The sequence below is a fragment of the Tympanuchus pallidicinctus genome, unplaced genomic scaffold (genome assembly GCF_026119805.1).
Source record: "Tympanuchus pallidicinctus isolate F22 unplaced genomic scaffold, pur_lepc_1.0 scaffold2, whole genome shotgun sequence".
NCBI lineage: Eukaryota > Metazoa > Chordata > Aves > Galliformes > Phasianidae > Tympanuchus > Tympanuchus pallidicinctus.
This window is the reverse complement of record NW_026294721.1, coordinates 10076169-10091205: the sequence shown is the minus strand read 5'-3', so window position 1 is coordinate 10091205 and position 15037 is coordinate 10076169. Positions and strand designations below refer to the sequence as shown.

Genomic DNA, 15037 nt, shown 5'->3' with positions numbered 1-15037 from the left:
TATTGCCAAGAAAATATTCCTGTTCTGTGTTATCTGGGTAGAGTACAAAACGTTGCAATCTGTGCTTTATATAGAATTCTGTTTTACGACAGAAGGTATTATTTGCAGAAGGTTCCTATGCTGTGGAAATCCCTTCTAATTCTGGTGATCTTTCTCCCTCCCTGTTGGGAGAGGTCTGTAACAACCTCCGCTCCATGCACAGCAGGGTATGGCAGGCCTAGCTTTCTGTTGTTCTCTCTTCTCGTAACTTTTGACTTTCTGCAGTACAATATTTCCAGACTCACCCATCCACTTTTTTTGTTTTCTATATATTTTATGTTGCCTACTTTATCGCAACCCCCACCTTGGGACTCCTCAACATCATTACCTTGCAGTGACTCCTTCTGGGAGAAGTGGCAGCTTGAACAGCTACAGAGTTCCCCTATTGCTGATGCCGGTCAGTGTCCAGTCCCAGGTCAGTGGCATGTTGAATGGATGCCTCAGGTGCCATTCTCCTCCCTCACCTGCACCCCTCGAGACAACCACACCTTTTTAAGCTGCAAAGGGAACCAACTTATGCTGTCACTGGGATAGAAACCCTAGGAATTCACCACAAATTCACCACCATGAGCAAAAGCTTTAGGTGAAAGTATCTTGTAGGGTACATGGAGCTGTTGCACAAACCTTCACCTGATCTGTTGTTTGATAAAGACACTCTGTGTATGTGATTGACTTGTCTCTGCAATAAAAAGGGGATTTTTGTGAAGTACCTGAAATATACTAATGCTGTCTTTTTTTTTCCCCCTCTATTTTCATAGGCAATCACTCAGGCGTGGTTTTGAGCATCAACTCCAGAGAGATGCACAGTTACCTGGTTAGCTGATATTTACAGCTGAACGCAAAAACCGAAAGACTCTTCTCTGTATCGTTTTATTTTTCCCTGGTGATGTCACAGAATTGCAAACATGGCTGTAAATTGCTGGTGGAGAGAAGGTTCCCTAACAGTCCCGTGGAAAAAAACGTCCATCGTCAGTTACTGGTGGAGAAGAATGCACATCTTGTGTTCACTAATGGCCTGAGAATTTGTTATTCAAACTCAAACTACAGTAGCAAATGTGTAGCCCTGGGCACATTCAATGCCACTTTCTTTCTTTCCTCTATAAGCTCTAGTTCTCTGTGTTTATTTTTAGGAGAATTGACTGTAACTTTTTAATGATAATTTTAATTGAGGTATTCTGCAGAAGGATGGGACTCCTCAGCTTGAAAAGGTGATTTCTAAACCATGACTGGACCAGAACAGGTGCTGGTTGGTCTCCATGGTTTCAGAGGGCCGTAAGAGCAGTGGTTCTATACTGGGAGAGGACTGAGCAAGGAGCTGGATGTGCTCCTAGTCAGTACTAGCTCTTAAATACATGTGAAACAATCTAAGAAATTTAGGCCTAGGCCCTTCTGTGGATTAAACAAAGTAAAGCACTAAATAGGTTATCTGATAATTGTAAGATAACACTCCTTTAAGTTTATCAAGTCCTGACAAACCCTCAGCACCAGTACCTCCCCCAGTCCCACCCATGTATGAGATAAACACACCAGCGTGAAGCTTTTCCCAGACCAGGTGCCTTCACTTACGGACGGTCATTTCAGTTGCTCTCCTCTTGTCTTCTGAGTGAGCACCTCTAGGATAATGACAGCTGCCAGAGCAGTTATCATGTAACTACCCGTGCTGATGGCCTGTCTCTTTTTAAATTTCCTTAGAGTGTAAATACGTCTTCATGGTCACTTTCTTTGTAGGATTATTTTATTAAGACTTGCTGTTAGGGCAGAGATGCCGGGAAGGTGAGAGCCCTCCTCCAGTTTGGACAGTGCAGTCCCTTTCCTACTCACATCTTCCCTTGGTATTTCAACTTTGGAGGCAGGTGTGGGCAAACTCATACCCATACTTCTCCATTTGTGTTGGCCTGACAAGCCAGAGGGCATGAGGAGGGCTTGTATCAGTGGTATCAGGTCTGTGCTTCCTTTCTCTCACCACAGGGTGTCAGTCGGGCCCCATCTCAGCAATGGTCCCAACTTCTGCAGGTTGGACAGGAGGTTAAGTAGGGCGCTTCTCTTGGAAACCTACATACTCTCTTCACTTTTTGCCTTCAGTAGAGTATAAATAGCTCTTTACTCACTGAATGTCATGCCGATGCTAGTGACAAGCTCCCACACTACCTTGTGTGCAAGGGATACAGGTAGCTAACTTGAGTAAACAAGCAGTAAATAATGAATGCTGGAAAGACACAAAAGAACTGTCTTAAAATTACCCCATGCATTGGAGTCATTCTTCTGCATAGCTGTGAGTATCCTAAAGCATATGGTTGTCAAATGCAGCAGAGTGGGATGTCGTAATTCAGTGCAGTAGTGTGGGATCTCAGAAATCCCACAGGATGTACGTGTAAAGCACAAGAAACGATGTGATGACCTGGATGAAAAGGTTAAAGATGCTGAAAAATACTGCAGACTCCTCAGGAAAATAAATTCAAACTTCTTTCCAAAATTTCTGCCTATGTACTGGTGGAGTGCCACGCAAACTGACCCAGAGAAAATCGGTGTTCTAGCAAACTGTTGTGTTCAACAAGTGTATGCATAAATCCAAGATGTTACATGGAACTGAGTGTGCATTTCTCAGAGAGAAGTGTGATATAGAATGTGCTGCACATTGGGAACTTGGTTGCACCAGAGGCTTCCCCTTCTCTCTAGCTTTTTATGTGTTCTCTAGTGGAAATGAGCCTGAACAGACAGTAAAATAGCATTGCAAACAGCTTCTTTGTTTCTGTGAAATGAATCTGAAGTGGGCATGGAGCAAGTGAGTAGGGGACTAGTCTCCTGGTCAAGGAATAGGATGGAGATCCAAGCACTGAAATTGCTCTCCCACTGTTAGTCTGATTAGTTAAAGACATTGTTGGAACTGGGTCACGCATCTGATCTGTTCTTTAGCAGCTACTTTCATACATTTAAAACAGGGTGATTTGTGTCTCTGATAACAGCAGTCTTTTGGAGAAGAGTAGAATATTTAACCGTGCGGTACTCTAATTAACACTTAGCACAATATAGTGCCTGTAATAATGTTTTTCAGTGCTAATTAATTTGATTCATGCAGCACTCCTGCGAGGTTGGTTTGTCATGTCTTAAAAGCACTGTTTTCTAAAGAGTTGTCAGTATTGTTATAACTGTATTAGCAATATCCAACAGATAATAAAGTAAGCCTTTAGTTCTCCGACAAGAATAACTTTAAAAATGAATTATTTTGAAACTGAGACAATACCATTCCTATTTTCCCATTTGCAGTATATCTTTAAATGAAAATTATCTCTACTGTTAGGTTTTGAATCTTTTGAACTACGTCCATGATATATATATATATATATATGTATATATGCCTTAAAACGCTTATACATATGTATGTATCTCCTTTACATAAGTCTGGTTACATGCATATACAGAAACAGAGTTCTTTCTTTGCCTAAACACCAGGCACATATGCACACATGAGTACACACAGTGTTTGTGCACACTCCAGTTAAGTTTGTTAGTGAGGAAGGGTGATTAGCTAAGAAACAGAAGATGGATGTCACACACGTGAATTCTGTGCCCAGACTCTGGGCAAATTGCTTAACCTGTAACCTCAGTTTCCCCATCTATAAAAAGGAACTGATAGTAATTACCTACCTCACAGGGGTATTGTGAGGCTAAATCAATTACTATTTATTCAGTATCTTCAGCACAAGTACATAATATTAGTAGTCTTGCTTATTTGTTTTACTTACGATTGCTGTTACTTAAAGGCTACTGAAACCAACCACAATTATATGTAACTGTAAAAAATGTCCATAATCCAAACAGGTACGTAACTGTTAAAATTAAAAATAATGTAATTTGATTTGAAAACTGTTGCTGGACCATATTGTTACGCAGTAGCATTGCAGCATTGGCTGTGATCTTGATAATTTGCATCCCAGTATAGTAAACTTCCTTTTCTGCAGTGCTACATGGGCAGAAGTCTTACATTAATGGGTACGGTGCTTTCTATCAATATTGACAGTGGACTGTACTAAAACCATTAACAACAAAACCTGGTATTCTATCATTTAGAACTTGTGGTCTTCTTAAATCGAACCTATTTGCAATTTCAAAAACACCCAGTACTTTTCAGAATGCTCCACTGAGTGCTGATACGAAGCATGCTTACACAGCCATCAAGATTTATAGCTGTTAGCGGAGGCTTTCATTTTGACACTGGATGTTTGAGATGGCTGTAGGGTGATCCGTCCAGATAATGTGCTCAGAAATGCCCAAAGACATCTAATGACACGCACCCACCCCCAGTGTAAATTAATTTCTTAAAAATAAAAGCAATATAAACTAATGTGTGCTTTAATACCCTTTAAAGAGGGTGGTGGAAGTGACTGTGAAGAAATAGATGGTGTGAGCCTGAGGCAAGCTGCTGTTATAGCTCCAATTCGCATCCAATTTCTTTGAACTCTGTGAGGATATTTTCATTGAATTATATCATTCTTGATGAGTTTTCTGCTTCCCTTGGCCAGTGGGAAGGGTGAAATGTTTGTTCTCATACAGCAGTTTGTTACATGATTGTCCTCTGGACAAAGGCGTATCATTGGTTTGCCATTATCAGTTCAAAGTACAAAGCAGATTTCAGGTGACATTACTACGTTGGTTATCTGTATTTTAGGTCACTGAGAAATCCCTTTAGTGGGAATACTCTGTAACTCCATGCTGCCTATTTAATAGAGGTTAGCAGAATGGAACTGTATTGGTTTCTATCCTCCTTACACAAATATACTTGTGTTTTTTCATTTGTAAGAAATGAAATGCATTTGTTTGCAGTAACTTTTTGATGACAAACCAGTCATTCTGATATGCTTTGACTTTTTAATGTTATGTAAATTTGAATATGATGTTGCTAAGTCAGTAGCACTGATGACAATTTCAGTTGAAGATGTTCCTTTTGTTTCCTATAAAACTGTGCTATAAGTTTTTTTAATGAAGCTCTTGGGGGAAAAAGAGACTAAAATTTTTTATGTCATTGCCAAATCATTTACATTTAGAGTTGGTTTTTTATATGTTGATTGATACTGCTCTGTTTTTTCCATCTTCATTCTGGCTTACCATCAGAAAGAAAGTTATAACCATTTACCTGTATAAATATATTCTTTTGAGATGCAGAACTTTACTGGGTATCTCAAGATTGTCTCTAACATTCCTTCCTACATTTCTTTCGCTTTTCTAGACCCAATTGCATATTTCTTCTACTTTTGTTTCTGAGTGTGGCATATAGCCTAATCACACATCTCTGTGAAAATCTTTCTAAAACTCACATTAGAATAGCATTTAAGTGCCTAGAAGTAGTTAGAGAGTCTTCTTAGAGTGCTTTCAGAATATTAAGTCTTTATTTTCATATTCATTATTTGCTTTCATTATTTGCTTTCAGGATTGGCCCTCTGATGCTGCTTAAGTGTTTATTCTTTTCATGGCTACATGTATAATGTTTTTTACTTACTTTCAGGTACAATCATCAAGTGACAAGTTTTGAAGTACCTCAGACCCCCAGTTAGCTTTAGCAATTAAGAGCTGAAGCCCTGCAGTCTCTGACAAATGTCAAGTTATGCACTCTTTGTTTTTTAATAGTCCTTTACAAGTCAGCCCCGCAGGCTGGCATACCTCTGCAGTTTTCTTCTACTCTTTTTGCTGCCATAGAGGACAGGAGTGCAGAAGTGTTTCACCATGCCAAACCAGACCCATCTCAGAGTTGAACAGGAGCCATTCTACAGACTCATAATTTTTTCTGATGTAATTGATGTACATACAGCATGTTGGATAGTTGGGTTCAGTTTTTGCAATATGCAAGGTCATGCTTCCTTAAGTCTTCAGGCCTTGAATTTTCCTCCTGTTAAATGGAGTAGCAAATTACTTAAAATCTGAGTTCTGGAGCTATGTTTGAATGAATATTTACATTCTTTTCATCTTTCTCTCTTTTTTAAACTTTAGGCTTGTCATAATTACTATTTCCAGATACTTTTTGTGTCACTAACAATGACGTTCTTTTGGAAAACAGTGTTTAGGACAAGAAATACTGAAAGGCTTATAAATATGCCTTCTGAAGTACAATGATACAGCCCTGCAGGCAGTGATAGGCTATGAGTATGCTGGACATAAAAAAATCCTTATCAAAGAGCTGTGAGTTATGGTGAGTTTATATTCCAATATTATCATTTTTAATGATCTCTCTTCAAATATATTCTTAATTGCATTCTCTTGCCTCTCTCTTCTTTTAGGTGAAATTTCTTTTTAGGAAAGATATTTAGTAGTCCTTCTGAAAAGTATATTCTTTTTCCTAACGCAAGTAATTCAGTTCAAAATTATTTCTTGCAATACTTGGAAAGCATTACATAAACGTGAACTTTATTAGCCAGACTTGATTTCTGAGTTTTTGTAGAATTTGCATTTTTATGTCAGTATGTTGCAATGCAGTGGACATAAAGCCGTGTTAGGCAGCAATAAAAGGTGCAGTACTGTATGCTTTGGTTGCCTATATTTTTAATGGTATGATGAATATATTGATTGTCAATAAGTTCAGGCATTCCGAATAACTTTCTTAGCATATCTTATATTTCTATGTTATTTGTTGATAGTTTTGTCCACATTTTGCTACTTTTATTCATTTCTTACTGAAACTGACTTTGATCTTGCAGATCAAAAGGCAAAATTGGCTTGTTCTCTTTAAATATGTACATATGTATTCATTTCCACCATTTGCTTATTAAGTTAAAAACACTTTAGGAAGTGAGTGAAATCTTTCTAAAGTGGTGAAAGAGATGCTCGTACAGAAGAACAACAGACTTGTATCCACATGGCTTCTGATACAGGCACCTTGTTATGGATTGCAAACAGGCAGAGCTACATAGCAGGAGAAGTGTAACACCCCAAATATCATCGTGCCCATAGGCAATTCGCAAGTGATAAAAGTAAAGGATGCACCTTGAATGCCATGTACCAGGTTCACAGGACAGGCAAATGATAACAGTTACAGACTGTCATCAGAAAGATAGGAAAATGCCCAATTTACTATCTCTGTTTGCTAGTAAATGCACTCCTCTCTTTATTTGTTGTTTAACTTTTCAGTTGCTGAACTTTCTGGAGAGATGACCTGCATCATTTAATGCCTGGAACTTATCGATAAGTACTTGGTGACACTATATAGAAAAATTTACCTGAGTTTCAGTTCTCTTTATTCTTTTTCTGCATATTGGCTCTCTGCATTCCTTTCTCCCTGTCTTTTTCACTTTCAACTCTTCAGTACTTTCAAATTTAATTTTGGCTCACATATTCTCAAAATCTTTCGGGGACCCTTTTGCCTTTCAAGCCCTTCTTCCAGCTCTTTGGCCCAGAGAGCAAGTATTCCTGTCTGAGATTGGGATTGGTTTTGTCCTCCTTGAAGGAATGATGAACCTGTAACTAGCATTTTTTTTTTTCTTCTCTCATTCATATACACTGACCTTACTGTCTGCCTTCAGTGGAAGAAATATATATATAACTGACAGAGAGCTGTACCCAAATACCTCCTCCTGCCTCATTTCAGGTTATGAGGATGAGATATGATGTTTGCACCTGTCTTCTAAATCTGGAAAATAGGTGAAAGAAAGAGGATCTGTTGCTATGTGGAGGAGCAATAGGGGTCAGTCTTTTTTGGGAACAGTTTGTTGAGTTGGTGAGACAGGTCTGAATGCAGCCTTTCCTAAAGGCAGAGGCAAATGGCGTTCTCTCAAGCCCAATAAATTGCAAATTTAAAAGTCACTGGATACGTTTGGCAGATTCTTCCTGTTGGAGAAGCTTGGAGATGATTGAGATAGCATAACTGTAAAGCTCAGAGGTCCTTTTTGTAGAGAAGAACCTCGTTTAGGGGAGGAAGGTATGCAACAAATGTGCAGGAGGGAGAAGAGGACGAAGTTATACAGGACAGAGAAATGCAAGGAGAAAGGCAGAGTTACCAACTTGTATGATTCTGCCATGAGTGTTTGATTTCATATTTTCCTTAAGCTATTTATAATAGCATGCATTTTCAATATGTGTACAGAGGCTTTAAACCATAGGTCTTAATTGCTGCAGCACCAGGGACATGACAATGCCAAGTTATCAGCACTACCAATTTAGAGAGATCAGACACACAGCGACAGACGCATCACGGTATGAGGTACATGGAAAAGAGTTTGCTTCCCACCAACCACAATGCATCTAAATGTGCTAAAGAGGCAGCTCCAATGCAGTTTTACCTCTGAGATGAATGTAGGCCAGTTGCTGATGGTGCTCCTCCTTAGCATGGCACTGAGCAAGGGAGAAGAGTTATTTTATGGATTAATTATGTGTATTGGACTTACAATGCTTAAATGTGGTATGCTAGAATCCCTCTATGACCTATGATATTATAAAATTTAGAGAGGATGAATGGAGCTGGTGAGTAGGCAGAGCACTCCTGAGGGTAAGTGCCAGACACTGGAGTCTACTGAACGTGTAAATAGAAATTTTAGTTTTAGGTACAGAGAGTTGTTATATTTCCTATACACATCGGACATTTGAGTACAGCTCCTTCCTTATTTGTCACTGGCATGTTATGATTTATTTCTTCATGGGTGCATGGCACGAGATACATTTGCCACAGGGTAGGAGGCACTGGAGTGAAAATCTAATCACATGAAGGAAAGAATTCTCCCCTCTTCATTTCAGTCTCGTTTGAATTAGTTTTCTCTGATTGTGGTTCTGCCAGCCAGCTGGAGTGATGTCAAAAGGGGATTTACTCATTTTTATCTTATTTGGTGTGATTGAGGGGGAAAAAAAGAAATTTGCAAAGGAATAGCAACTCAGAAAAGCTGCTGAACTTGATCAGCTTGTGGGGTGTTTCCACCTTTCCTGCTTTGTTTACCACTTATTTTCACTATTCTGTTCACTTACTTTGATTTACTGTAGATGTGTTTCTTTGCAAGAGCGGAAAGTCATTCTAAAAAGTATCACACCAGAAAATCACAAATGGGGTTTTAGAAGACATCAGCTGTATTGCCCTTCCTCACCCAAATTTAAGTATCCTGGGATCATGAGGCACTGGCAGAGGCTGCTCGGAGAGCTGATGGATGCCCCATCCCTGGGGACACTCAAGGTCAGGCTGGACAGGGCTCTGGGCATATGATCAACCTGTAGGTGTCCCTGTTCATTGCAGAGCAGTTGAACTAGATGACACTTTGGGGTCCCTTCCAACTCAATTCAGTAATTATATGATCATAACTCTGCACTCATGAATCTGGGCTAGGGATATGAATTCATCCAGGATTCGGTACTAGAGAGATTTAAGAAATAAGGAGAATTGGAATGGGAGAATTTTCCATTTTAAGAGTAAAGGATGAATTCTGTTGTATTTACACTACATCTCTGGCTGTTCCAACATGTGGGTCCAAAGTCTTTCCTTCCCAACTTGGACAAATCAACCATATGTATTTTATTGTCATTATCCATAGGAATAAAGTGGGGAACAAAGGCTGATTTAACCAAACTCAGTATCTTCGAGGCACTGCTCTTGGCAAAGATATAAAAGCCAATAAAATTAGAGCTAAACTTGGCACACTACTTGTGAAGTTTTGCAAAGTGATCCTCATTTTGTTTTTCATGTGGAGCATCATTTGTTTGGTACTGTGGGGCCAAATTCTACCCTAATTTAAGGCCATGCAGATTCACAGGCTTTGTTAGGTAAACTTTGTTCCAGAAGAAAGGCATTAATTCATGGTGAATCTAAAATGTAGCTGCAGTTGTCATCTCTTGTTATCCATATGCACACAGCTGATTTCACCCGGAATTCTTATTCTGATGGTTAGTGTAAGTGTATTCTGTATGCCCACAAACTAATTACAACTACATTTCTTAACTACTCACACCTCCTTTTTCAGAATATGATCAACAAATGGGACATGGTAGACTAGGCAATATTAGTGATAGATGGAGGGTTGGACTAGATGATCTTACAGGCCTTAGATGGTCTTACAGGTCATAGAATCATAGGATTCTAAATGCTTAACACTGTGTTTCTGACCAGATTTCTGGTAAAGGACCCCTGCAATCCATGCAAACACTCTTAGTTGTAATCAGTATGCTGTAGTCCTCTCCTTCTGCCTTTGCACATTTTAGTATTTGCGAAATCCATACCTGCCTTTTCCTGTTTTTGTTTTGGGAAACCATGACGAGGTTTCTTTGTATATGGTATCAGGGCTCAAGGGAAGAATGAGATTAATCCATAACTGGTGCATTGTCATAAATGGGGAAAAGTGTTATTTGTATATTATTGTAAATATGTAACATTTAATGGCAGTTTTGTAGTGACGTGCTGTTTTTGAGAAGAAAAAAAAATCAAATATATGTTTGAATATGCTTAATGTAACACTTAACTGTGATTCTATTGCACAATTAATAGCTTAATCAAAAGTCTTGTGCAATATGTAGTGCACACACATAACCAAGTATCTGTTAGTGGTCCACAACCAAGGGTTTTGGCAACTTTTAATGACAGTGATGAACTGTGCAGTACAGTTTATCACAGTGTCTTTCAGCTTCCAAACACGTAGCAGGCAGACTACTGTATACGTACCTGTGTACTCCACTGCATCCAAAGGTATGCATTTGTCCAGAGAACCTGCACTACAGGTTTTTCTTTAATAAAATTTGGTTCTAAACTATTTGTTGCTTTGTTGTTTTTCTTGTGAAGAAGCTTATGGGAGGGGAAATGTTTTCACCACTCCACAGAGTTTGTGTGTTTGGGTTGGTCAGTCATTAGCAGCACTTGTACAGCAAAGCTCCCTCCTTCTGCTCATCAGAGCAGGACTTTTTTTTTTTTGCCTTTCTCTTTAGCTGTGAAATTAAGCTGTGGCATAACTGGTGTGAGGGTGACACTGTGTGGTGAGAGGGGAACCGTGCAGTTTCAGCTGAAGTAAGTGCAGTAGCACTCCACTGAATAGAGGGCTGAATGTTGCTGCACAGCAGAAGAATGAAATAATTCAGCAGATTTTAACCTTGATCTCCCTGCAATAAACAGCCATGCATAGAACAAAGCTCTGTGTGTTCTGCCCATCCCGTGCCTTTATTTCAGTATTTTGCACTGTCCTTGACTGCTTCACACGCTACAGTACAAAATACAAAAAGCTGCAAATCCAAACCACCCCTTGAGATTAGCTGTATGGATTGTGCCCCAGCTCTCCAAGGGTTCTCTTGGGACTGACCTTGGTCAGAGCAGTCTTTCTTTGCTAAGGTTGTTGGATTTCTAAGGCCAGAATATGCTGTGCTCACTTGCATTATGGAAATTATTTTCTATTCCAAGATCTTCAAACCGAACTGACTCAGATTTACTGCTGGAATACAGTTTTGGGTTTGCTAATAGGTGCAAGTTTAGTTTTCTTAGGCTCAATGCTCTGCCTTGGAGGAGCAGTGCAGGTTCCTACCCCACAGCACAACCTACTAAATGTAAGACTAGGTTCAGAAATGAGCTTGAGGCTTTCCCTACTCATGCAGCTCAGCTAGAAGACATTTTGCTGATTGCTGTTTCAGTTTCTCTATTCCTCTATCATGGCTTTCTGACACTTCAAGCTACAATTAACTTACCCATAAGGATGCAGCCTGTTGAACCTCAAATGACTGTGTTTCATTTCCCAAATTCTGTGCTCTGATGTAAACAAAATAACTCCTAAACTCTCTTATTTTCAGCACTGTTCGATTAGTTTCTCCAGAGGAAAGCTCCTGGGTTGGAATGCAATAACAACAGGCAGGGACAAGATGCTCCTGTAAATCAGACACCTCCTGAAACCTGCCAGCATTTAAACTGAAGGACTACTTTAGTTCAGGAACCAATTTTCATATATAATCACTTCACTTCTGTTTTCTACACTGTCCTCCTCAAAGCCATATTAATTGCTATGTTATTTTGAAGTCTAACTGGTTTCAACAGCATCATAAATTACGTCTCTGTAATGAAACATCTGAGCCATGAACACAAGCCAATATTTTTTCCTGTTTTCCATTAAGAGACTGATTTCTTATCCATTTTTTGCTTTTGGTGATTTATGCCTTTAAAGATACTTTGCATTCATATGAATCCAGCTGCTGTAGTGAAGATGTTACTGTTCTCTAACCCTCTTTGTTCTCAAAAGCTGAAGCAAAATGGTGCTCACTAAGCTTTCAACATGATAAACAGATTCTTTCTCATTATTATACTTTTTTTTTTTTTAATAGAATCATAGTATCATAATGTTGGAAACGACCTATAAGATCATCTAGTCCAACTGTCTCCTCGATACCATTGCCACCACAAGCACTAAACCATATCACGCAGCATGTCATCCAGACGCCTCTTGAACACTGCCAGGCGACTCCACCACCTCCCCGGACAGCCATTCCAGTGCCTGACCACTCTCTGAGAGAAAAAGTTCTTCCTTATGTCTAACCTAAACCTCCTCTGGTACAACTTGCAGCAATTTCCCCGTGTCCTGCTCATCGCTTGGGAGAACAGGCCAAATCCCTCTTCACCACAACCTCCCTTCTGGAGGTGCAATGAGGTCTCCCCTGAGCCTCCTCTTCTCCAGGCTGAACAATCCCAGCTCCCTCAGCCGCTCCTCATAAGACTTGTGCTCCAGACCCCTTCACCAATTTCGTTACACTTCTCTGGACACGCTCCAGGGCCTCAATGTCTTTCTTGTAGTGAGGGGCCCACAACTGAACACAGTACTTGAGGTGCAGCCTCACCAGTGCTGAGTACGAGGGGATGATCACCTCCCTGCTCCTGCTGGTCACACTGTAGGCTCATGTTCAGCCGAGCATCAACCAACACCCCCAGGTCCTTCTTCACGCTCATCCCCAAGCCTGTAGCGCTGCATGGGGTTGTTGTGCCCAAAGCGCAGACCTTGGCACTTGGCCTTGTTGAACCTCATCCCATTCACATCAGCCTAGCAGTCCAGCCTGTCTAAATCTCTCAGGCAGATCGACACTACCTCCCAACTTGGTGTCATCTGCAAACTTACTCAGGGTGCACTCAATCCCCTCATCTAGGTCATCAATAAAGATATTAAACAAGATGGGCCCTAGGGGACACCACTTTAAAACGGGTCACCAGCTGGACTTCACTCCATTCACCACGACCCGCTGGGCACGGCCCTCTAGCCAGTTCCTTACCCAAAGAAGGGTAGACCTGTACAGGCCACAGGCAGCCAGTTTCCCCAGAAGAAGCCCGTGAGGGACCATGTCAAAGGCTTTGCTGAAGATACATCAACATCTTCCTTCATCTACCAGACTGGTCACCCAGTCATAGAAGGAGATGAGGTTGGTCAAGCACGACCTGCCTTTCACGAACCCGTGCCGTGCAATCTCATCCAAGATGATTTGCTCCATAACCTTCCCTGGTACCAAGGTCAGGCTAACAGGCCTATAGTTCCCCCTATCACAAGCTGATCTCAAAATAAATAAATAAATAAATAAATAAATAATTAACTAGAAGCAGCAGTACATGTGGGAAAAAAAAGTTAAAGTAGTAATTCCAATCAATAACACAGCAACAGCAATTATCAGTCTATTGCAAAACTCATAATGAAGCCAGCAGTGGAGCTTTTCACTTATGTTCAACTTGGGACTCTGTAGCTATATTTCTACAGAGCAAAGCAACATCTAATAGGAAAATTATTTTCTTGTCATCAGGATGGAACATTGAAGAGGAATGTCCTTGATGTAATTTATTTCAATTACCCTATAGATTCTGAAGTAATGACATTGCATTGTCTGAATCCTAAGATAATAGCATTAATATATATATATATATATATATATATATATATATATATATATATATATAAAGTTTTATAGGAAAGAATGCTTCTGTAACTAGTGGTCAGAAAAAATTAAATAGTCTTCCATGAGAGAAACTAGCTTCATTTATCAAGATACACATAGCAGGGAAAGAGGAGGAAGCATACGGAAGTGACACTTATCCAGTAAGTATGCATCTCCAGCATCCACTCACTGTGGGGCTGGACCTCCCTGCTGAACTGGTAGCTTTGTCATTAATAACCTTAAATCATTCCTCTCCACTATTAATCTTTATTGTTATGGGTCTGCATAAGCTTTTAGCATCTACTACATTGCAGCAATGAGTTCTACATCTGAATTATGCTAAGTGAAAGTACCTCGGAGCAGTTGTTTTGAACCTGCTTCATTAATTTTGGTACCCTCTGAGCTTGTACTATTAGTGAGAGGACTGTTTCATTCCCTAGTCACGTTCTCTTTCTGCTGCAGATTTTTATAACATTTTAACATATGCCTTTCCCTCCAGACTCCTTTCTTCACAATGAGAAGCCATTTTCCTTCATCCCCTTTGGATTTCATTTTAATATCACTATTTTTTCCCCAGCATGAAGTGGTTTCTGTGGTTTTGATTCTCTCTTTCTTTTATGCCATCACCAGTATGAGTTTATTCAGGACATCCAGGTCCCAGCTAGGGCATGGGTAATGTTTTATGGATCTTAAAGCAGACAATGGAGGTGCTGCAGATGATAGGTGAGTTCTTCACTTCTGGTGAAGTTTCTGCAAATCCTTGTATCATAGAATGACCTGGGTTGAAAAGGACCTCAAAGATCACCTAGTTTCAACCCCCCTGCTGTGTGCAGGGTCACCAACCACTAAACCAGGCTGCCCAGGGGCATATCTCCATTGTAGTTGGAGTTTAGTTTAATTATCCTGATAAAGTTGGTAAAGCAAACTTTTCTTCTCACTTCTTTTTTTTCCAGTCATTTCTGAATATTCAGATATGCACAAGTCTCAGAATGCCCCAGCCCATTGGGGTCCCAATGCTCAGAGCCACCAAGAAAAATGAACTTACACACTTTTTTCCCTAACAACCTGATACTTATCCTATCAGACTTTCTCCTTTTCTCTAGAAGCTCTTTAAGTTTCTGTAGTGATGGACCTTGTCAAAGGTGGACTGAAAAATCTG

At 40.0% G+C, this 15037-nt stretch overlaps 1 protein-coding gene across 9 annotated transcripts in view; it reads left to right on the top strand.

The window, feature by feature from the left end:
• SORCS2 (sortilin related VPS10 domain containing receptor 2) overlaps window positions 1–5814 on the top strand; it is a 527145-nt gene extending 521331 nt beyond the window's left edge. For 4 of the 9 annotated variants that reach the window (XM_052683125.1, XM_052683124.1, XM_052683130.1 and 1 more), the window contains exons 27-28: window positions 375–454; window positions 798–5814. In XM_052683125.1, coding sequence (XP_052539085.1) covers window positions 375–454; window positions 798–821 — 104 coding nt within the window. In that variant the 3' untranslated portion in view covers window positions 822–5814. The remainder of the gene's footprint in view (window positions 1–374; window positions 455–797) is intronic. The other 5 variants (XM_052683131.1, XM_052683129.1, XM_052683128.1 and 2 more) reach the window with 2 other exon arrangements.
• The last annotated feature ends 9223 nt before the right edge of the window (window positions 5815–15037 follow it).